General features: G+C 47.3%; 2 protein-coding genes across 4 annotated transcripts in view; one reads left to right on the top strand and one right to left on the bottom strand.

Annotated features, from left to right (window-relative positions):
- The window catches only part of LOC143316787 (uncharacterized), an 11,256-nt gene extending 873 nt beyond the window's left edge, over positions 1-10,383 (top strand). The window contains exons 1-4 of one of the 2 annotated variants that reach the window (XM_076724471.1): positions 1-5; positions 1,525-1,779; positions 2,985-4,057; positions 6,128-10,383. The exon at positions 1-5 is cut by the window's left edge and continues 873 nt beyond it. In XM_076724471.1, the coding sequence (XP_076580586.1) occupies positions 3,176-4,057; positions 6,128-6,175 (930 nt within the window). In that variant the 5' untranslated portion in view covers positions 1-5; positions 1,525-1,779; positions 2,985-3,175 and the 3' untranslated portion in view covers positions 6,176-10,383. The remainder of the gene's footprint in view (positions 6-1,524; positions 1,780-2,984; positions 4,058-6,127) is intronic. The other variant, XM_076724472.1, reaches the window with a different exon arrangement.
- Positions 10,384-12,708: 2,325 nt separating this feature from the next.
- Positions 12,709-21,840, bottom strand: LOC143316785 (uncharacterized). 2 transcript variants are annotated; one of them, XM_076724467.1, is made up of 4 exons: positions 21,604-21,840; positions 18,217-20,840; positions 17,090-17,221; positions 12,709-16,602 (listed from the first exon to the last, which is right to left on the bottom strand). In XM_076724467.1, exons 1-4 carry the CDS (start codon positions 21,694-21,696, stop codon positions 14,211-14,213), a joined length of 5,241 nt encoding a protein of 1,746 aa, XP_076580582.1. In that variant the 5' UTR covers positions 21,697-21,840; the 3' UTR covers positions 12,709-14,210. The 2 variants fall into 2 exon arrangements, with proteins under 2 accessions (XP_076580582.1, XP_076580584.1); XM_076724469.1 differs by having other exon boundaries at positions 17,090-17,218.
- Between the last annotated feature and the right edge of the window lie 409 nt (positions 21,841-22,249).

Here is a 22,249-nt window from a genome sequence, read left to right as displayed (position 1 = left end):
ACACGGTAATTAGTTACGCCTCGAGGGAGTTGGGGGGGGGGGCAGGAAAACACACACATTTTCACAGTGGCTGCGCGCGCGCACACACACACGCAGAGCGCAGGCACACGCTCATGCTCTCATTCTCTGTTTGTAGCCGCACACATTTTAATTCCATCTACAAATAACACAGGACACACACGCACGCGTGCCGCGCACACACCAGCTCACACACGCACTCATTCACACGTCTCCTTTTCAGTCCTTTTGCTGTGCACACACACACAGTCACATTTGTTGTGCACACACGCACGTGTGTGTGTGTGTGTGTGTGTGTGTGTGTGCGGTCAGAGAGGTCAGAGGTCAGCGGTTTCAGACCAAATGCACAGGAGCAGATAGTTTGCGAGCAGCTAACGGCTACGAGCTACATCAGGATGTAATACCATTAAAGTGATAATCACGTATCTGCGTCCTCTCCGCCCAGGCTTCAGGCTTCAGGCTTCAGGCTTCAGGCTTCAGGCTTCAGGCGGATCAGAACGTGGACTCACACAGCCGTCCTCACTTGTCCTCCATTCTTCTCCACAGGAAAACAGTCTTGGCTTTCACCTCCGTCAGAGCTTGAAACTGTTGGGCGAGCAGGTGGAGGTCAGCACATTTCAGGTTAAAGTTTAATTTAGTTCAACTTTGGCTGCAAAAACCTGGCAAAGAGTCATGGCCCTCGCTCTCACAGTGCCTCCCTCCACTGAAAATAGTGCTCTCACTCTGCACAGTGTCTATTTGCACTTGTGGCTGAAAGTCCCGTGTGTTGCTGGTTGGGATTTGGTGCCTTGCTCAGAGACACTTCAGCTAGAGGAGAGCTGTGAAGGAGAAGAGAAGAAGTGAACGTCAGCTCGTTAAGGAATCATCTGCTGATGAAGATCTGCTGGTATTTTTCACATGTGTCGCTCCCGCTTCTTTCCCCCTTTTTGTTTGCGTCCATTGTTTGGACAGGAAGTCGCGTGACCTGTGATGTCAATGGGCTCAGTTAATTTCATTGGTGGATGCTTTTGTTCCAGAGCAGCGTCACGTCGTGCAGTGTCGGTTCTCTCTCGTGTGTGTTTCTTGTAGACCTCAGGTAAAAACCAAAACAGGGCAGAAAGAGGAAGACTGAGAACAGGGATGACCAATCAATGATTAGTCAATCAGGAAATAAGAGTCTGAGCAGGTTAATCATTAAAACGTTAAATGTTGGCTTTTGCTTTTGATTGTGTCTTGAAGTTTTCAAACTGTGAATTGAACGTGTTTGAGTGTTGCCTACAGAACAGATCAAACCCAGAAACTGTACAAGAGACACGTAAGAACCTTTGGAGGTTATGATCAGCTGGGAAATTAACTTCTGTTCAGTGACATTATGAAAGCCAACAAGTTGACAGTACATCAGTGATGCAGGCCAAACGATGTCTCATTTAATACCTGCTGCAGCACGCAGGAGACGTTGGCTTGAAGATGCTGCTCACCTGCAGAAGTCAACACCCTGGTGATCTTTGTCTTTCTTTTCATTCGCAGAGCAGCAGACCACACAGAACTAACTGCTCACCGACTCCCTTTGTGAGCGCGCGTGTGTGTGTGTGTGTGTGTGTGTGTGTGTGTGTGTGTGTGCGTGTGTGCGTGCGCGTGTGTGTGTGTGCGCGTGTGTGTGAGGTCATGTCAGGCATGACGAGCGGTGTGTGTGTGGAGAGCGACCTCTCCTCGGTGCTCCAGAGAAGCTCCGCCCCCTCACATCATCACCCGAATCACCATGGCTACAGCGGACAGGGGCAGGTGAGTCGTCGTTTGACTCAACTGTGTTGACGTTTTCACCTTGACTTCCTCTTGTGTTCCTCAGCTCGGATGCTTGAGCATTAAAATGCAGAAAATACAAAATAATTCAGTCATTTTAAAAAACAGAATGAGATGTGTCAGAGCGCCGTGCGGTTTAGATATTAAGAACAAAAGTCCTTCCCCTTGTTGACGGTTGTTCCTTCACACTTTGCAGAGTGGAATGAAATGAATGACGGCAGGACAAACAATGGTAGCTACCGATTACTGATGTGAATCAAACTCACCAAACATATTAAATTGTCAAAAAGAACAAACTGACCACTACGACGCTATCAACAGTCATGAGCCAGAGGCAGAAGCATGTCCAGACGTCCATGATAAGATGAAGGTGGTGTCAGTTAACGACATCTCAGTCGCAGCTGAGATTGAAGGATTTTAAAATAATTACTTCCGCCGACATGCAGAGGCATCTTATTGTCATTTTGGCATTTTGCTTTTATTTAATAGCAGACAGGGTAGAGGTGGACATGAAAGGTTGGAAAACCAACTGACTGACAACACATGGTCATTGGCACCCCAACAGCCATGCCGCTAGCATGGGCAGAATTCCTTGGCAATACCCAGGTCTCACGTCCCAGTATCGCAAAATGGCACAGTTTCACAGGCCTTGTTGAACTTTTGCGCTCCGACCTCTGTTACCTCAGCAGGTGCTGATATTTGAACCAGAGTCCTGCATGAGTCCTGTTTTGCAAACCTGCTCCCACAAAAGCTCAATACCGGAACCCATTACCCGCAATTATGGCAATTGGAACACGTCGAAACATGAATTAAAATTATGATTACCAGTAGCTGATTTGGCCGTTGCTACTCACATTGATGTCCCTGGTGTCAAATTTTGCACTACCTGCGTTATGGACTCCATGTCCTGTTTTGGTGGTTTGAGAGTTGTATTCTCTGAAATGTATCTGTCAATTGACGCAGCACCTGTATTTTTTATCTGTTACGCAACTTTTTTGTGGGTTACTGGACAGGTACCCGTCCAGTGCAGGACTCTGATCTCAAATCCACTACACCATTGGCCCCCACCAGCTCCTAACAGTACAAACCCTTCTCATGTATGATGTAAAGCAGCTGTAACGTAACATCCCACATGTTTTATTACTGCTACTGATGACGATGGATAATGATACTGGTATTCGTTGCAGGTGTCGAGCCTGGCACCGATGCTGGACTACACCACAGAGATGGACCGTTACCGTTCCTCCATAGCCAGCTTCTACAAGACCAACGTCAACATGAACATGAACGTCACAAACTTCCCTCAGTCTGCTAAACTGGCGGCCCGTTTAGCGGCCGCCGCTCCCATTTTCCCCCTGCTGCTGCCAGGCTTGGTGCCATGGCGACAGCGCCCTGGGGTTGCCACGACAACATGAACATGAACATGAACGTGAACATGAACCACCCAGCGGCAATGTTCTGGGGCCGGCCCAAACCTGTGGCAGCTGCCCCAACGCATCACCACCACCATCATCACCCCTCGGCAACACCAGGGCACATGACCTCTTCACACCCCCACAGTACCAGCATGCACCAGGGCGGTGGAGGGTCAGGTGGAGGAGGAGGAGGAGGAAGTGGAGGGAGTAGTGAGGTAGGGGGAGCTGAAAAACACGGACACACCGCCCCCTCGCTGCCTGTCACACAGGGAACAGCACATCATCATCCAATGGCACCGAGCAACGGGAATTTCCTTCCCGGTTATGGCGGCGGGACAGACTGCGGCGTCATGAACAAACAGGGACATGCCCACCCAGACGTGATGGGCCTATCAGAGGGTGGGAGCTGCAATGGGGGAGGGGTGATGGGTAGTAGCTTCCTGGGGGGGCTGGGATTACCCCCTGGGGTTATTGTCATGGCGATGGGGTCAGCGGGGGGCGGAATCTCAGATGCTGGCAGTGCCTTCCAGATGACAGGCGGCCAGCGGGCGCTAACGGACTGCCAACAGCATGCCAACTCCTCTCCCTGCCCCTCCTCCTCCTCGCCATCATCGTCGGGGGTGACGGGAGGAGGCGTGGCTTTGTCGTCATCATCATCTTCATCATCAGGACCAGTGGCCAAGAGGAAGAGGAAGCGGTGTGGTGTGTGCGGGCCGTGCAGGCGGCTGATCAACTGTGGCGTCTGCTCGTCCTGCCGCAACAGGAAGACGGGTCACCAGATCTGCAAGTTCAGGAAGTGTGAAGAGCTGAAGAAGAAACCAGGGGGAGTAGGGGGGGCGCTGGAGGTGAGGGCACACACACACACACACACACACACACACACACACATACATACACATAGAACAACGCAAACTGTTATCCATTTTTCGGTGTGTTTCTTCTTTTCTTTAAACATTTTACAAGACTCTGTGTGTGTGTGTGTGTGTGTGTGTGTGTGTGTGTGTGTGTGTGTGTGTGCATGTGTGTGTGTTTGCCTTTAGGTGTGTGTGTGTGTGTGTGTGTGTGTCCGTCCTGGCTCTCTTAACTCAGATGACTGCCAGCGAGGCGTGATCTGGAAGACATCCCTCACCCTGCTGAGTGTGTATGTGTGTGTGTGTGTGTGTGTGTGTGTGTGTGTGTGTGTGTGTTTGTGAATGCTGTGCAGATGGTGGGTGGTGAAAAGCGAGAGCTCGGTCTCTACTGAGGTCTGGCAGACTGCCAACACACACACACACACACACACACACACACACACACACACACACACACACACACACCAACTCTCCACTGATTCGCACTGATAAAGCGAACCAGTGGAGAGAGGGAAGAGAGAATATTTGTTATCTACTCTGTGTGTGTGTGTGTGTGTGTGTGTGTGTGTGTGTGTGCAGGAAGAATTAGTGGTAATCAATAATTCATTGACACCAGCGTTCAACCTCACTCATGACTCTATATATCTCTCTCTGTCTCACACACACCCACACACACAAACACACACGCGTGCATGCACACACACATGCTTGTGCACACACTCCCCCTGTGAGACTCTCCACTAACTATCACTAATTATTCCCTCAGCATCAACACACACATGATGTGATCACGCACACTGAAACATGGTGTGTGAGTGTGTGTGTGTCTTAGAGAGACAGTGAATTAGCTGCCGTAATCTTCCCCAATTACACACTAATTGGACCTGTGGGGGCTAGCATCAAGTGACAGCACTGTGTGTGTGTGTGTGTGTGTGTGTGTGTGTGTGTGGGGTGTCAGCAGGTGGTTTCACACTCTTGCCTCATCCTTTCTCTTGCGTTCTCTTTGATGTCGACCTGACAGACTCTCAACCACTCAGAAAGTTTACTTTGTGAAAAGCAGCAAAGCCCCCTGGGTGTTTTCTTAATAGGACACTTCTCTCCTCTGACAGAACGTTGGTCCTGTTGAGTCCCACGAGCCAACGTTTAAACAATGGCGCCTCACATCTAAGCTGCTGCAATAACACTAATGAGAAAGGAGTTTTCGACTTTCTAATTAATTGCCAAAGAATATGGCCGTATTGTAAAAATCAGCATTCGTGTTGTTGATGATGTTGGTTGCGTGATGCATTAAAGCTGATTACAATGCAAGAATCACGGACTGCAAGGTTGCTGATTATAAGTCTAACTGAAAGTAGAGTCGGCTGACTCTGAAAGTCTGACGTTTCCCAATGACTGCAATTACAAACTAGTGTTTCAAGGCAAATAAACCTCCACATTTGTAAGAACTCTGCCTCCATCTGTCTTGGGGGCAGTTGCTGATGGTGATCAGTGAAAATGTGGTCATTTTCTGATACGACAGTAATGGCAGCGCCACAAAAAAGAGCACAACACACTGTTCACACTGTTTCATTCGCACAAGAAATCTGAACATTTAAAGGGCAAATTCACATAAAAATGTGCAGAAAATGTGCTCAACACATGAGTCTGTAGGTGTGGACGGCTGTCTGCGTGTATGGATGGTATTAAACATTCAATCAGTTCTCCTCTGGCTCCAACCTCAGGAGAAAAGGTCAGCTTGGTACTCAAAATAATGTAAGTAATTGCAATGGAAGTCCATGGCTGCGTGATCCTGCACCTCCCTTAAACTCGCACTTGCACACTAAGATACTGAGAGATTCTGATTGGACTTTGCTGAGTACATTCTTGCTGCCTAGAGGGAGCCTGGTAAGATGATGGCTTCAATAGCGGTTCTGCATTACATTCTTAGCCAAGCCGCCGTAAGGCTCAGGTTCATTTTGGACATACGTCACATTATCACAAGAAGTTCTGTGTCATTAAAAAAACACTTAAACGCAGTCGCATGCATGTCTCTGTATCACTTCTTCTTTTGTCTCTTATTCTTAGCGGCCGCCCTCCGTCCCAACTGGCGAGGCATTTCGTTGGTTCTTCTAGCCTTTCCTTCGCCAGCAGAGTTGCAGCTAGAGGCCGAGCAGGAAGTCACCATCACATAAAGACAACAAATCAGGTGTGGATAAGTTAGAGAAAAGGGAACTACCACTTCTGAAACCGAACCAGATGTTTGCAGCAGGATTACAATTTCGCACTGTGTGGATGACAATGTAAGACTACAAATCCCACCTCAACTGGAGCAGGGAACCAGCTAGGAAGAGAGATGAAGAGGAGGCAGCTTGGTCACAGGCAGCTGGAACTGGCCAATCAGAATTTGGTGCAATGGTGCCACAGTTGCATGTTTTCTACATGTTTTCTAAACCTTGCTTGCAGGTAAATTTCACACTCAGCCCTAACACACAGCACGCAACAAATGGTACCACTGTTTTTGTACAGGTTAGCATCACAGAAGGCTAAAGTTAGCAGGTTACAGTTATCAACTGACCAATCAGAGCTTAGTAGGAGGGCTTGAATGGATGAAATAAGTAGCTACCTAGCTGTGCTAAACTGTGAAAAGTAATGACCAAAAAACAAAAATCAAGAAGTGAAAGTTTCAATCAGACAAACTGACGACATCTTTAGATTTTTTTCGATGTAATCTAAGATGAGAGGATTTCGAAAGTTCAGATTCGCTCCTCCGTATTTTGACTAGATCATCAACAGTAGAAGCTACCTATAGTTGGGAAACAAATGCATCATGGGTCGAAAGAATTAAAGCATAACAAACCATCGCTGAGATCATGTGAAGCCAGAGACCTACTGTGGAACGTCGGAGTGCTGAGCTCATCCTCTTCTATTGGCTGGTCTCTGTTTTATAGGCAGCTGGTCACTAAAGATCGGTCAATAGCAGAGTGACAGTTTTTTAGCTGTGTGTCATCAGTAAATGTCAGATTTGGAAAAAGGTTTGGTAGTTCTTGGTGAGCTCAGTCTTTGCCATGTGACTGGTCGGGACAGCACAGAAAACCAAAACTCCCGAAGTTTACCTCAGCGTGGTGTGGCTGATGTGGCCTTGGTAGACCCGTAACTTTACCAGTCGTTTGGTCAAATTGAAGTTGACAGATCACCAAGTCAATGCATATTTAATTAATATATTTTTTTGTTTTATTCATGCTATTAGAAGTTGTCCAGTTATATCTCATCAAAAATAAAGACTCAGTAACAGGATGGCAAAGCTTTGCAACACAACATGCCATTATGAAACCACTGTGCTTCATTTGGGAAGCGCTGAACAAGACCACGGTCTTCAGTTGTTGTGACTGGCTTTAGAGCAAAGGCCACCCAGCAGGGACAGAAACCTTTAATTTCACATTCGTGTCATATCACATACCACAATAAATGGAGATGTTCCCAGCTGATCCAAAGGATCGGTGTCGGGCTGATCCAGCCATAATTTAAAGGATCATATTTAGGATCTTTTAGTGTTGCAGCACTGCTACGAGAGCCGGTTTCTACAGTGCGAGCATCTCGTTTGTATGTGTCACTGAGAGTTAGAATATGTAAATGAGAATATATTTGTGTGAACCAGTGCTATATTTCAACATTTAGGTAAATTTAAGTAGCAGATCAGACTTTATATCAGCAGTCATTCAATATTAAAGGACTCAAATTGGATTCATGGCCAACCCAAAAAAATCTTGATGGGGACATCCCTCCCCAATAATAGCATTCATGTCAATACCTGAGTTGAATTACCACTGGGTAGCAGATTTTTCTCATTCACATGATTTGGCACTTTAAGGAAATGCCTGAACACCAAACAAAAACTAGCTTCAGCTTTGAGCAAAAGGCCCAAATTTAACGGACATAGTGTTATATTGGCCTATTGTGAGTGAACCTTCCTTCCTCTTTAATAACACGCTCGTCTTGAGCTGCTGATGATGTGAATGCAAACAAGTTGGTAAAACATGATCACATAACGTCTACAATCCATCCAATACGCCATACTAACTGCAGTCACTGAACACGTGTCCTCTCCGACAACCCTTTCCATCTGTGATCAAATTGTCTCCTCCTTCCTCTTCTTCCTCCAACTCCTCCTAGCAAACCACAAACCCACCGTAGCCAAAACTGGAAGATTCAGGCCTTGAATGGACCACTGCTGTTACCACAGAAACAATTACAGTTTGACCAAAATCGGATGACAAGTTAACCTCAAAGGATAAACTTTACCACAGGTTGAGGACAAACTGACCTCAGCAGGAAGTGATCCAGGACTGTTATTAAGGACTACAACTTCACCACAGTATGACTAGAATTGCCACATCACTGTTATCCGTCTCTTCTGTCTACCTCCTCCTCAAGAACTTAAAGGCACGATTTCTACTTGGCTGTGTTCATGCTGGAATGACATGATCTGCTTCTTAACTCTCTAGGTGGTCCAGAGCTGATCTGCGTCTCATGGAATCTGGTGTTTGATTTTTGGATTGACTGAATCACTCCCCAGCCTAGTTCAATGTCAGATGTTTTTATTTGTCTGGATTTCAATGGAAAGTTCTCAGGGTGCAGTCATACTTCTGGTTGGTTTTATATGAACTAAAGCAGACTGGAAAAACTCACTTTGTTGTATTTTTGTATTTGCATAAAAGGTGGCAGTGAAAGGTTTGAACAAAGAACAGTGTGTCATTAAATACAAATTATTGGCGGAGTTTCACTTTGAACATTGGCTCTAAATTTACGCCTCCAGTCCCGAACATTCAGATTTCTGTATCTATCGATCTGTGTATTGTCTGTATTGGTCAAACCCTCACAAGGACCTCAAAGAGAGTTCAGAACCAGTTTCTCTGTTCTTTTATCAATGCAGATTGTACCACACGAGGACCAACAGGAAAGTGAACAGGTGAATTCACCTGCTGTTTAAATGCAGTGTGAGAATTCACAGGGAACCTTTGGATCTTCAGGAAGCTCTGGTGTTCTGAGCGGAGCCCTGAAACTTACAGGAACTGAACAGAACTGAAAGAGCTCAGATCGAACCATTCCACGCCAACAACATTTCCAACACATCTGTGGGCCTATTTTTGACACCACACACCAAAATGTTCTGTGCTACTCTTTAAACGCATAAAAAGTCTAAAATTTCATTCCTGGAAAAAACCGGAATTCTTCCCCCCAGAAAGGATGGCCTGCATGTAGAGACAGCTCAGTGTGCAAGTTCTTTACAAGTCTTGTTTTAAAATATTAAATTGATAAATGTTCTATAATCTGGCAACGACAGACATCTGGTCGGCCTTGTGGTGGTCTGGAGGAAGTCAAGAATTTGTGGTCAGGTGTCAACTTTACCTCGTGAAATAGCAGATTTGACAAGAATCCATCGTGCCAGGCTTCAAGTTAATGGTGTTGTGGCTGCAGGACCAATGTAGCATCAGTTATATCAAATTAGGCTTTTGGAATGAAACCAATCCTGTGTTGAGGTGGCATATTGTACAATTACATTAGCTCCCCCTAGTGGCAGTGAGATGAATTTCGTTGCTCTACCATCATTAGTTTTTCCTGGGAGGAAGTAGACCCCCTGAAAACTGATCAGTGAGGTCTTTGGTTATCCAGAGAAACCAGGACATTGTTTCTGGAAAGTTGGACATTCTTGTTGAACCTTTAAAACGTAATTTGTAATTTGTAATGGGTGTGCGGAGCAGCATGTCGCAAACACTATCCGCCACCTTTGGACTTGGCTTGGATCTCGACACCTTTGCAAATCAAACTGAAACTTTGGTCCAGAGTGAAATATCTCAACAAATACTGGATGCACCTCCATGAAATTTGGATCAAATATTCATGATCCCCAGGGGATGAGTCCTCTGACTTTCTTGACCCCTCGACTTTTCATCCAGCGCCACCAGCAGGTCAAAATTCTTGATTCATAAAAAATTGGATTGGCGTTACATTTTGCACAGACGTTCATGGTCCCAACAGAGTCCTCATCATTATTTTGATCCACAGATTTTTCAGTCGGTGGCGTCGTTGCGTCAAATGGTCTGCGCTCACAGACGTGCTGGAAATATCGACTTCTGTTACTTTTATTTGTCTGTTTTATTTTCGAGTATCATGAGGAAAACTTTGATTCTTTGTGGGAACCAAAACCAAACGTCTCCTTTTTCCCAGGGCGGGGGGAGAGGGAGGAAGAGGACGTTTGTTTCGTGTGTCTGTCCTCCTCCTCACGTATTCTGTCTCTGTGTCCTCTTCATGTGCTGAATTGTAATAAAGCATTTCAAAGATTAGCCGTGAGTGTATGATAGACGCACACCGGAGGAATATGGATGTCAGACGATTACATCATACAATAGAGTGTGTGTGTGTGTGTGTGAGAGAGAGAGAGAGAGACGGGGGGGGGGGGGGGGGGGGGGGGGGGGGGGGAGAGAGAGAGAGAGAGAGAGAGAGAGCAGCCATGAAAATTAACAATATGTTTTTGTGTGTTTGTGTGAAAATTTTCTGGCACAAGATGGAAGCTGTGTGTGTGTGTGTGTGTGTGTGTGTGTGTGTGTGGGCTTGTCATCTCAGTAATGGTGTTGCTATCAGAGAGAAAGACAGAGAGGCTGGTTGTCCCTGACGACGGTGCACCGTGTTGCCTGGCAACAGTGCCAACAATGGCCCACCACCAGTGTTCTAGAATGTGGGTGTGGCCTGGGGGGGGGGGGGGGGGGGGGGCTCTTGTCTCAGCAGCATTTCTACCCGTTAACCGTGACACAGACAGCTGTGACAGATGACTGATGTTTGTCAGAAATCTGCAAATAAGGCAGGTGTCGTGAAATCGATGCAGCGTCAACAAACAAACAAACAGCAGAGACCAAACAATCGGCTCCTTCATGCTGACGCCTCATGTTACATATCTGAACTATTAGTATCGTACGACGTGCTCCTTTCGAGGAAACTTCAAGGAAAACATTTGAAAAATGTGAAACAAAGTTAAGTGTAACGTCGGCCGTGCATGGCGAGCTCATGTCTGTCTGCTCTGCCACTTTGGTCACGTCAACGTCCGAGGATTATTATATTTGTGCACATTAAATTTATAAAATCCCAAACACCCAACTGGATAAGAACAAAAACCTACAACTGCTGGCAATTTTTGCAAATAAAAGTTTGTACTTAATCACGTTATTCTTTTAGTGCGTGTATGCAGGAAGGAGGACAAAAAAAAACACCCAAGAACATCACCTGACCAAGAGGAACTGGGTCCCCGGCGCCGCTCCTGGCCTGCCGCGGAGGAAGGACTTACCAGGTGCGTGTTGTGTCGTGATTAATAAAGTATGTTCTTCTTCTTCTAATAATAATATTCTGAGAATTCTTTGTTTTTACACTCATCAGGTCCCAATCAGCCCAAACAGCAAAGAGAAATTAAAAATGCATGTCATGCAAGAGTTTGGGTCTTTGCTGTCCACATATCTGTACGACTTAGGAGGACAGAGGACAGGTTTCCAGGGCCTGTGTGTGAAGCATCCTGGCAGTCCTACAGAGTCCTGATGACACTGTGTCCTCTCGCAGTACAAACCTTCAGCCTCACACACTCGTGTCGTGTATCGTTGGGTGTGATGGACACCGCAGCCTGTCAGCTTCATTTCATCCACCACATGATTTTTTCCTGTTTTAACAAAATATGTTGATCTGACAGATGCACCTCCATAATGACACCGGCAGGACGGCTGCTGCTGAGACGCCGTCACAGAGACCGTGATCGTGGATCAAAGGATGGAGGCTTCGGTCACAGATGAGCCTCGTCCGGGGTCAGTTTTATTCTATTTTCTTTCTTTCTAAAAGTGCTGGCCTTTCCTCACCTTCTCCTTTCTCAGCATTTTTGTACTTTTCACAGTTTCCTCGTTCCTTTTACCTTCTTTGACCAGAGTCAGGACCCGACACTGATCGACCACAGTGTGAGTGTGTTTAACAGCCATTTAATCGAACCCTGATAGGCTTAATTAGTGTGGGACGGCCTGTCTCGGTCTCTCCCTCATGGCTCATTATCCCTCTTAGCTTTCGTCTTGTGAGGGTGGGGGAAGAAGAGGAGTAGGAAGCTGGAAAGAAGGAGAAAGCAAAGGACATGGAGTTGAAGAGAGAAGAAAGAAAACCAGGGAGGAGTGAAGGCTCCATCTAGTGGTGAGGAACACTAACTGCATCTGAAATCCCAAACGTTGAAGTTTCGTTCATCGTAAAAGTGTTTGACATTGAGTCCTTCAGGCGAAACGCTGACTCCAGCAGACACTGTTGAGTTTTTCAAAGATATTTTTAGGCTAAATAGCACAGTAACTCATCTTTAAATATGAAAGCAGTGGGAAACATGAAATATCCAACAAAGATACTTAATTTTAGAAAACCTGAATCAGTGAGGCCCCCTTTAGAAGCTGTAGCTGATGGCTTTATGGATGCTTTATACATCATTCACAGCAGTATGTGAATCCATGAGGCTTGCGTTCATGTTTTTGTAATAATGCAGTTGTAAATGTTAGTAATCCATTCAGAAATTCTTGTGGGTTTCACACTTTCCAATAAGCCGTTAAGTCCTGACTTCTAAATGTTAATAAGCTGTTAATAAATGGATTTGGGCCACAACCAATAATTATTTAATTTTAATATTCAATGTTCAATTCACTAAAATAAGACAAAGATAATGAGAAAACATTCACACACAGCTTGACTTATTTTCTATCAACTGATCAATGAATCAGTTCACTTTGGTCCACGATCAAGCAAACTGAGGAAGTATGTGGAAAGACGATTCAAATGTCCGGCATTTGATTGGCAAACAGGCGGCGGGGTTTACGTCGAGAGAGAGATGCAGGAATGTTTGTTTTTGGGCTGAAACACTTCTTTGTGTCTCGTCCATCAACTCGTGCTGGCACCGCCCATCAATCATTATCACCATGAAACCACCAAGTAAAATAACTTCAATAAGTTCCTTTTTCATCCCTAAATAAATTCCATTGATAATCACATTAAGTAACACTGAAGTGATGCAAGTTCAAACCTAATTTTAAGGATTTCATTTGCTTCATTGTTCTCCTCTGTTGCAAACAAAAAATGGCTCCCCCACAGCAAATGAATGACTTTAAGGCAGAGCTCATTGGTTCAAGCCTCAACAGAAGGAAGCAGCTGAATGGCCGAAATTAAAGCTGCAAGCAGCCACGAGCAGCTTTCGGGCTTCAGTCTCGTCGGCTCATTTCATTCAGTTTAAAGGAGTGAGACCAATCGCACTCGTTTCATAATCGCTTCCTCCGTTTGTCAGCGAATTGAATGAAACAGTGAATGTTCAGGAGTGACCACATGAGGTCTCCAGTGAGTTTAATCAGGATCACTCAAAGACATCTTCAGTTATGAATATGGCACATCAGATTTTGGTTAATAATTGCCCCCGCGCATGAACATGAAGCGCATTTGTGCTGCCCCCTGTGAGTCTGCCTCAGGAGGCTTATTCCCAAACTGCAGGTATGAACCAAGATTTATGATGATTGGACAAATTGTTGAGTTATGGCCATTTTTCTGCCAGGCCCCACCCCTGGCAAAGGCTTTTGGTTAATGGTGGCCATGTTTTTCCACCGAGCTTGCTCATTTATGAGATAAATGCCACCATCTGATTGGTTAATTCCAGCTCACAGCAATCTGAGCCATTGTGGCAGAAACTTCTGGCCTTTAGCGCTAAATATAAATACTCAAAATAAAAGTTACATCAAAAAATCCATACCTGTGACCTGATACAACAGTTCATACAAATTTCTCGACATCCCAGCTGCAGAAAAAAACAAACCACAAGTCACAACTGAAAACAATCATTTTAACTACTATCCGTACATATGGAAACACAGCATCAAACAGCATCGTGAGCTCGGCCACAGGGGTGAAACGAGGTTACCTTTAAAAGGAACAATTCATCTTAAAAACAAATGTAAAAAAATTAGTGACAGGTTAAAAAAAAAATAAAAATCAGCAGTTTGTTCTATATATTTTGCAAACCATGTAAATATTGTCTCATTTTAGGTTTGTGTTTGTGTGTCCTATATGGCAGAGTGTGTGTGTGTGTATTCCAGTCGCTGCTGGCTGAACGTTCGTCAATGGGCGGCTAAGAGTCTGAATGGGCGTCAATGGAGGAGGCTGAGTTCCACTGGTTCTCGACAGACTGGGGGGAAGACGTGATGTGATTGCCTGTGGTCAGCTGAAAGTCTCTATGAGAGTTTTTTGAGTGGGAGTCAACAGGTGGCAGAGACTCATGCTGAGAGTTAGTGGGGAGATTGTGCTTTGAACAGCTGTCAATGGGGAACTGTGGGTTGGAGCTAGAATCAAAGTGGTTGCAAGCTTTTGAGTCATTTGGGTGGAGAAGTTGTGAGTGGGATTCAACAGAACTGCACTTTCTGTGTGATGTTTGGAAGGTGGAGGAGGATAAGGCAGCGTGGTTCAAGTGTTCATCAATCTTGGTACTGACAACGCTAGAGGAATGTTCGTTAGCAGGTGGCACAGCACGTGCAGCGGTACAATGGATATCAATGGGTAGCAAGTGACCGTGAGGCGATCTTTCCTCATCACTGACTAATGACAATGCTCTGTGGTCTGTCACTCCTTCTGAAGCTGCACTGGAAGAGTGGAGGTCAACAGTAGATGTGGGACCTCTAGGATGCACGTCAGTGGTTAACAACCTGTCGCTGGCAGCTGTTGCTGGCACTGAGCTAATTCTGGAGAGTGACAGCGTTTCTGATGGACTCTCTCTCTTACTGAAAGAGTAAGGGTCAATGGATGAGGAGGGATTTTGAGTCCTAGAAGCGATGGAAGAAACAAAAACAGGGGGCGATGTGTCATTACAGTTGGAACCTGAGAAAACATCACTACCTGCTAGTGTGCCTTCAGCAGAAACACTGCTGGAAGAATGGAGGTCAACAGGTGCTCCTTGACTGGAATTTGGGCTTAAAGTCTTAATCCTGCAACCTATGGAGGTAGAGTCAGAGTGAGCTGGCTTGTCTTTGGACCAGCCAATCTTGGCTGAATGGAAATCGATGGGAGATAAAGAATCCACAGGATGCAAGTCAACGGGAGAAGATGTGGGGCCAGAAGATATTTGCTTTTTGCTATCAAGGCTGGAATATTTGAACTTTGAAGAATGAAAGGAATTGAAGTCCAGATTTGGTAAGAAATCAGCTTGTGTGGAACTATTTTCAGACCCAGAAAAAGAATGGGAATCAATAGGAGGTTTATGAGTGGAATGGATGTTGACTGTGCCAATTGTAGAAGAACCAACTGAATGGGAGTCAATGGGTGGTAAATGAAAGGAAGAATGCATGTCAGTGGGTGAAATGTGGCTCGTATTGGCCAGCTCTCCTCTTAGTGCCAAAGAGCTCCTGAAATGTCTCTTCAGTGTTGAAATGGGAGGGATGGCCCGGTTATCTTTAGACAGTTCAGTATCCGAATGGGAGTCAATGGGGCAGATGGTGGGATTTGAATTGAGGTCAACGTGAGAATTTACATCAACCGGGTCAGCATCAGCAGACGCATGAGGTGAGCGCAGATCAATGGGAGAGATGGATAACAGGTGTGGACTCCCAGCATCTTTGTGTTTTAATGGCGGAGGCGTGTTTCTGTTGTATGACTGAACAGGACTGGCCTGTTTCAGGAGCGGAGGGAGGTCCCTGCCCTCCTCTCTGACCCTGCATTCCTTTTGACATTCAAGAGGAGGTAGCGGAGGGATGGATGCATGAAATGTGGGCAAGTCAAAGCCCTGACTTCGATCTCTGCGATTATCAGACTGTCGCTCCTCAGGCAAATCGGGACTGGGATGTCTAACTTGAGCCAACCAATTGTCCTGGTTCGAATGAACCTGACTGACCTCACGTTGATCCCTAAGATGTTTTTTTCTGGTGCTGGGTGAGCAATTGTTCAAAGACGGGTCACATTTAGGTGCAGTGATTCCTTTCAGGTCATTGAGGATGGTTGCTAGCAGATGGCTGTCAGAGGTTGAGACCTCAGAATCTCTTTTGTAAACCAGATCCATTGTTGTGGGGGCAGCATTGTTCTCTTCTGCTGGCTGAGAGCCACCATCCACGGCTCCAGCTTCTCTCTGATGTGCAGCAGTGGTTGCCTTTGGATCGGCCTTTCTCACTGGTCCTTTATTATCATCCAATCCCAGCAGTGAACCACAGCTCTCCTCAACATTTTCCACATCCACATCATGATCACTGTTGTCACTGTTGTCAACGGCGATTGGACCTGCAGCCTCAGATTGGCCTGCTGGCTCGGTCTCTGACCCATTGGATCCTTGGTCCAGGATGTCAATAGGAAGATCCCCAATTTCTGCATGAAAGGCTCCACTGACTCCAGCAGAATGCACCAATGGGAGAGGAGGAAGGTCAGAGAAATCGACAGTCTGCTGGCTGCTGATTGGGCTGCTGCTGCTGCTGCTGCTACTGTTTTTCTTGTTGACGTCGTTGTGGCTGCTGTCGCTGTCGAGCGTGATGATAACTGGAGAGCTGAGAGAGACAGACAGTCATCATTGCAAACTGAATATCTGGATTTTAGAAATGTTGGTCAGTCAAAACAAGACATCCTTTTGGGCTGTGGAAGATTGTACAGGCATTTTTCAGAATTTGACATTTTATAGAGAAAGCATGTCAAACATCAAAGAATTTGTTAAAATATGACAGCAAATGTTTCTTTCTTTCTTTCTGTTCATGGATGAAATGGTGGCAGGTCGCCCCCTGCTGGCTGTTTTTCAACTAGAGCTTGACCTCTCGGCAGGAAGTCTAGTCCTCTACAGCTGTTTGAGTTGAATAATGTTGTGACTCATTCAACAGTTTTGACTACATTCATGTTTTAAAGTCATGTCACACATTTTGAGCACTGATTCCTGCCGGTGAATTAAAGTGTCAGTTAACAGAGATGAATAATGAAGTCGTTTGTAAGCTTTAATTCCATCACGTTTATTTGTTCCAGCTATATGACTGCAACATGCTGTACCTGCTGCGCTGTGTCCTACGGTGTCGTTTCCTGCGCCGTTTGGGGGCGGGCGGCTGCGTCGTGTTGGAGGTGGTGGTGCCCTCATAGATGATCTCCACACTGGGACTACGGTCTTCTCTGCACCTCCTGCTGCTGGAGGACAGAAAGGAAACAAGGACGTTTACATCACAGCCTAGCAGCGTTACCAAGGATTAGTACACTTCTGGAAAATTCCCAAGGGAAGTTTAGATCTGGAATTTGAGGAATTATGGAAATTTACCACAATTTCCAAAATCTTTTAATAGTGAACATATCTGGGGGGGAATGTAACACTAGGTCTGCTGGAATGTTCTGATTCAGAGTACGTCTGTTTCATTGAATGGTAACGATGCATTCAGCAGCAGATCATTTTTCTGCATCTCATGAAACATGAATTCAGTAAAAAGTTTGCACACAGCCTACACCGTCTGCTCAAATTTTCAGAGCACCTTTCCCCATTAGTTATCTAGCTAGCTAACTTGCTGCGTGGTGCATTCACATTGCATGTATTTGACACATCAATGTTCAATACAATGTTAAATGAGTCAGCCCATTTAATTCATGTTTAACTCAACTAAATTGTTGATTTTTTAATTTCTATTCAAAGGTTTACAAGTATGTCTGCTTATGATATGGTAAAAAGCTTGTTTCTATGACGCAGTAAATACAGCCTGAGCAAATAACCCCTTGATTTCCACTTTGTTGCTGTTATTTCACGTTAATTAGAATAAAAGTTTCCACATGGAATATTCCCGGAATTTCACAACTCTGGTGGGCAGAGACACATACAGCCAGCGGAACAAATCATTATTTCATAAGTGCGATGTCATCTGACAAAATCAGAAATCCGGGTTAATGACAGCAGCTGCATCATCATCCGGATCAACGTCTAAAACGATGGATCACAGAAAACTCCACTGTTACACCTGCAGTCAGTCTCTGCTCAGTCAAACAGTCATGTGATCCCATCTCATAAATACTTCATGCTAACTAGCAGATGGGTGAGATGATAAAATCCATCACCCGATTAAATCAAAACTAAACTGGTCAATCTTGAGGATTTCTGGCACAGAAATGGAGGAACAGAAACAGGAAGCGTCTGCTCTCACCTGTCTTCCCTGAGATCGTTCCTCCTCTGCCTCTCTCTTCTCCTCCCTTCCTCTCTCCCCCTCCTTCTCTTCTCCTTCTCCCTCCGCTCCCTCCTCTTCTCCCTTCGATGGCTACTGCTCGGCCTCCAGGTGGGGTCCTTGTCATCACTGTCCAGATGGCGGCTCTTGTACTTCCTCTTCCCCCCAGGCTTTTCTCCATGGTGAGTGTTGCTGCGGTTGCTGGGGGAGAACGAGGGCGTCGGTGGCGTCTGTGACGACGGTGGTGGGGAGGAGCAGAGCGGTGAAGAGGAGAAGGAGGAGGAGCCAGAGGGTGAGGGGACAGAGGAGGTGAGAGGGGAGATCTGGGAACAGCGGTACTCCCAGCTGGAGTTGGGTGGGCTGGGTGGCAGCGGCGAGCCGGACTCAAGACTGGAGTGAAACGGGGACGGGGAGTGGGAGCGGCGACGCATCATGGCGGGATAAATGGAGCGGTTTGGGTTATACAGGGTGCCCTGCTTCCTCAGCCTGTCGCCGCTCCTTTCCTGCCCTCTCCTGCTCCTCTTCCTCCTCCTCTTGTCCCTCGCCACCTCGCCGTCAGACTGCTTCCTGCCTTTCCAGCTCTCTCTCTCCCGGCACTGATCGGTCTCTCCAGGCGTCGCCGGACTGAGCGTGCACACAGAGTTCCTGCTTCTTCCTGAGCTGCCTGACCAGGAGCGTGCACGTGAGCGACACCTGCCCGCCGTGCCATCTTTCTCCTTCTGCTTGTCGTTCTGTTCGTCTCTGTAGGCACCTGACGTGGAAGGAGGGATCACAGGCAGGTGAGAGAGGGGAGGACTGGTGGAGGGCAGAGGAGGAAGCTTCTCAGCCTTGTCCCCCTCTTTCTCCTCCTCCTCCTTCTTCTCCCCTTCGTCCTCCTCTGTGTCAGAGGAAAGCTGCACAAGCTCAGGAGTCCGCTCCGCTATCGGCTTCTTGTAGCCAACTATTAGACACTCCTCCTCTGCCTCCTCCTCCTGCTGCTTCTCTCCCCCCTCCTCACTGGCTACCTCCTGCAGGGTGGGGATGAATGACAGTGAGGCAAGCGAACACGAAGGATCAGCAGTGGAGTAGGAGGGGCCTGGAGTCTCGTCATCCCAGGCCGACATGCTGAGGCAGCTTCCAGATTGGATGATGTCATCGGGAGTGCTCCCCGTCCTCGCCAGCAGCCTCTCCTCTGATCTTCCTCCTGACCGCCTCTCCTCTTCCTCACCCTCTGAAATGGCGATGACGGAACTGCTGTCGGTGGAGCTGCTCATCCCGTCCAGCTCCAGGGCAGCAGCTGGGGGCTCATAGACCGCCTGCAGGTCATAGTTTTCCAGGCTGAGTGGCGAGCGGGCGAAGCTGACCAGCTCATGCAGGAAGTGGTCCGTGCGGGCCAACAGGAAGGGTCGCAGCTCTTCTTCTACTGTGGGCGTGTCCTCCAGGCCATGACGGGCGAGCCGTGCCATGATGATACGCTGTACAATGTCGACGAGCGAGCCGTGTGCACCGTAAAGCACTGTAAGCTCCCGTCGAAGCCAGGGGCGGAGTCTGTTCAGGTTGACGGGGTTCCGTCGGAAGCTCTCTGCTGTGATGTCACGCTGCTGCTGCCCCGGGTTACTGATCCCAGCGACGCCGCAGACACGTATGCCACTGCGGTAGAGGGTGCGACGGAAGGCCACGGTCTCCCTCTCCCTCAGCCGCCTTAAAGTTCCACCCTCTCGCTGCAGCCGCTGCCTCGCTGCCAAACGAGTCATCAGCCGCCGTGATGCCCGGTCATTAGGGGCCACAGGTGCCACCGCCCCCCCTAGTCCTGTCAGTCCCTCAAATATCACCCCACGCTCCGGCAGATCAGCCACTCTCCTCATCCTCTGCTCCTCCAGGTCTTGTCCCTCCTCACTGTCTTCTGCAACAACGGGCGAGACAGCAGGATGGTGAGGAAGAGGAGTGAGTGCAAGAGGAGGAGAATCAAGGTACCACTCCCACACCCCTGTCCTCTCCCCCACCCTGCTGCCTCCCCTTCCACTTCCTCCCCTCTCCCTCCTCCGCCTCCTTGTAGTCGTCTCTCCGCCGTCTGCCCCTCTGTGCCTCCTCAGCATCAGCCTCATCTGGTGGTTGCTCCTCGCTGCTGAAGCCATCGCTGCCACCATTGCAACAGTGGCAGCGACGCTGCTGTTGGCGGGTGCCGGCCGCAGCGTGTACTCCTTGAAGTCGTCTTCTGCGCGGACTGAGTGCAGGATGGAGGCAAAGGGCTGCTTGCAGAGCGGACACTCGGCCTTGTTGTGTGACCACTCCTGGATGCAGGGAAAGCAGAAGCGGTGCAGGCAGCGGTCCAGGTACGCCAGGTTGTTGAAGCGGTCCAGGCAGATCGGGCACTTTGAGTCAGGTGAAGCCTCCTCTGCCGCCATCACTGCCCGTGCTGAGGCTGCGGCCGAAGAGGAGGGAGGAGACGAGGAGGAGCTGGCAGCAGCTGTGGCCGGAGTGTTATTGGTGTTTTTCCTCCTGCTGTTACGAACGCCACTCTCTCTGCTCCTCTCCTCTTCTCCTTCCTCTGGCCCACCACCTCCTGCTGCTTCAGCCACATCATCACGCCGACGGACACGCAGTTTCATCCGCGTAGGCGCCATCACCTGAACATGCATAGAACACAGAAACCGACTGTAAGATGAATTTACAATTTCAGGGGTCATTTGTGACCTGATGTAAGAATGTCAACAGACAGCAGACTGATCTTTTGAATTTACAACACTCTGCTCTTTCTTAGAGCCAAGCTATGAACACTTCCTCATTGTGTGACAGCAGCATTTATGAAACTTAAGACCTTAAAATTTTGATCTGAAGTTATTTAGTAAAAGCAACAGTTCGTAAGGAATCACAGTAATAAGCACGAAGCAGTTACGTGTCTCCTGAGGCCTCAGTTTTGATCATTCGGCAGGATTTGTAGTTCTCCTCACCACATATCACTGGCGCTGGTGCAGCAAAACACGCTAAGATGCGGCTAGCTAAAACACATTCCTCTCCAGATTTATACTCTCCGTTTGGTCTTTGGGGTTTACCTTTGTGTCGTCTCGTTAAACGGGGACACAACCGGAGAGGAGGACAGACATTACAGTTCTTACACTGACAACTGCTGCAGACTACCATGCTAACACTAACAGGTACAGTGAGCACTGCTAGCATGTAGCGAACCGCCAGGCTCGGATGTTTTCTTCTCGTCTGTGCTCGCTTCAAACACGTTTATCAATATTTTATCGACAACTTTTAAACGGTGACAGCCACCTGTATGACCACTACGATGCGGTAACTTACATCATATGGGCTGATGAAGAGGCAACACAGAAAGGTTACTGTAATCTTTAGCCTGTTAGCATGCTAACAGTTAGCTTTCCGTACCTGAGCAGAATTAGACTCCCTAGGTCGCTCCGGGAGCTTCTCATCCGGGTCGTTTTTCCTCCTCCGAGCAGAATTCCGCACCGTGAGCGGCATTCGCCGTCAGCGACGTTATCGGTCTTCCAGGCTCCGCAGCTCTTATCCGTTTAGACCGAAATTCCCGTTAAAAACGAGACATATGTGTCGGGTGTTGTCGCCCGAACCGTAGTAACACACAGCTGGAATAAGAACGTGCCGCGGTGAATGATGGGAAACCGGACATCTGATTTTTTTTTTTTCTTGCGTCACAGATCGTCAAGAAAGAAGATGACCGACGCAAAACTTAACACCTGAAACTGTGTCATGCCATTTCCACTAGCAAGACATAATTTTGGCAAAGTATGTGTCCTTTATCGTCTTTAAGGAACTTATTCCGCAAAACAGACATCCACATGGGATCTGCATCCCACGATTTCAAATGAATTCAGGGAATAGAAATACAGCTAAACGATCGGATTGTACAGCTGAGATGATGGCAGCAACTGCTGGTAGATTTGAGGCCAGGCATGATGATGCTGCACATTGACTGCAGCAATCAGGGAAGATCTAATGTTTGAAATTCGTCAAAATTTATTTAGAAATCGGAGTTTGGGGACAGATGCAGAATTTG

The sequence above is a fragment of the Chaetodon auriga genome, chromosome 24 (genome assembly GCF_051107435.1).
Source record: "Chaetodon auriga isolate fChaAug3 chromosome 24, fChaAug3.hap1, whole genome shotgun sequence".
NCBI classification, from domain to species: domain Eukaryota; kingdom Metazoa; phylum Chordata; class Actinopteri; order Chaetodontiformes; family Chaetodontidae; genus Chaetodon; species Chaetodon auriga.
The sequence above is the reverse complement of the archived record's forward strand: the minus strand, read 5'-3'. Positions and strand labels throughout refer to the sequence as shown.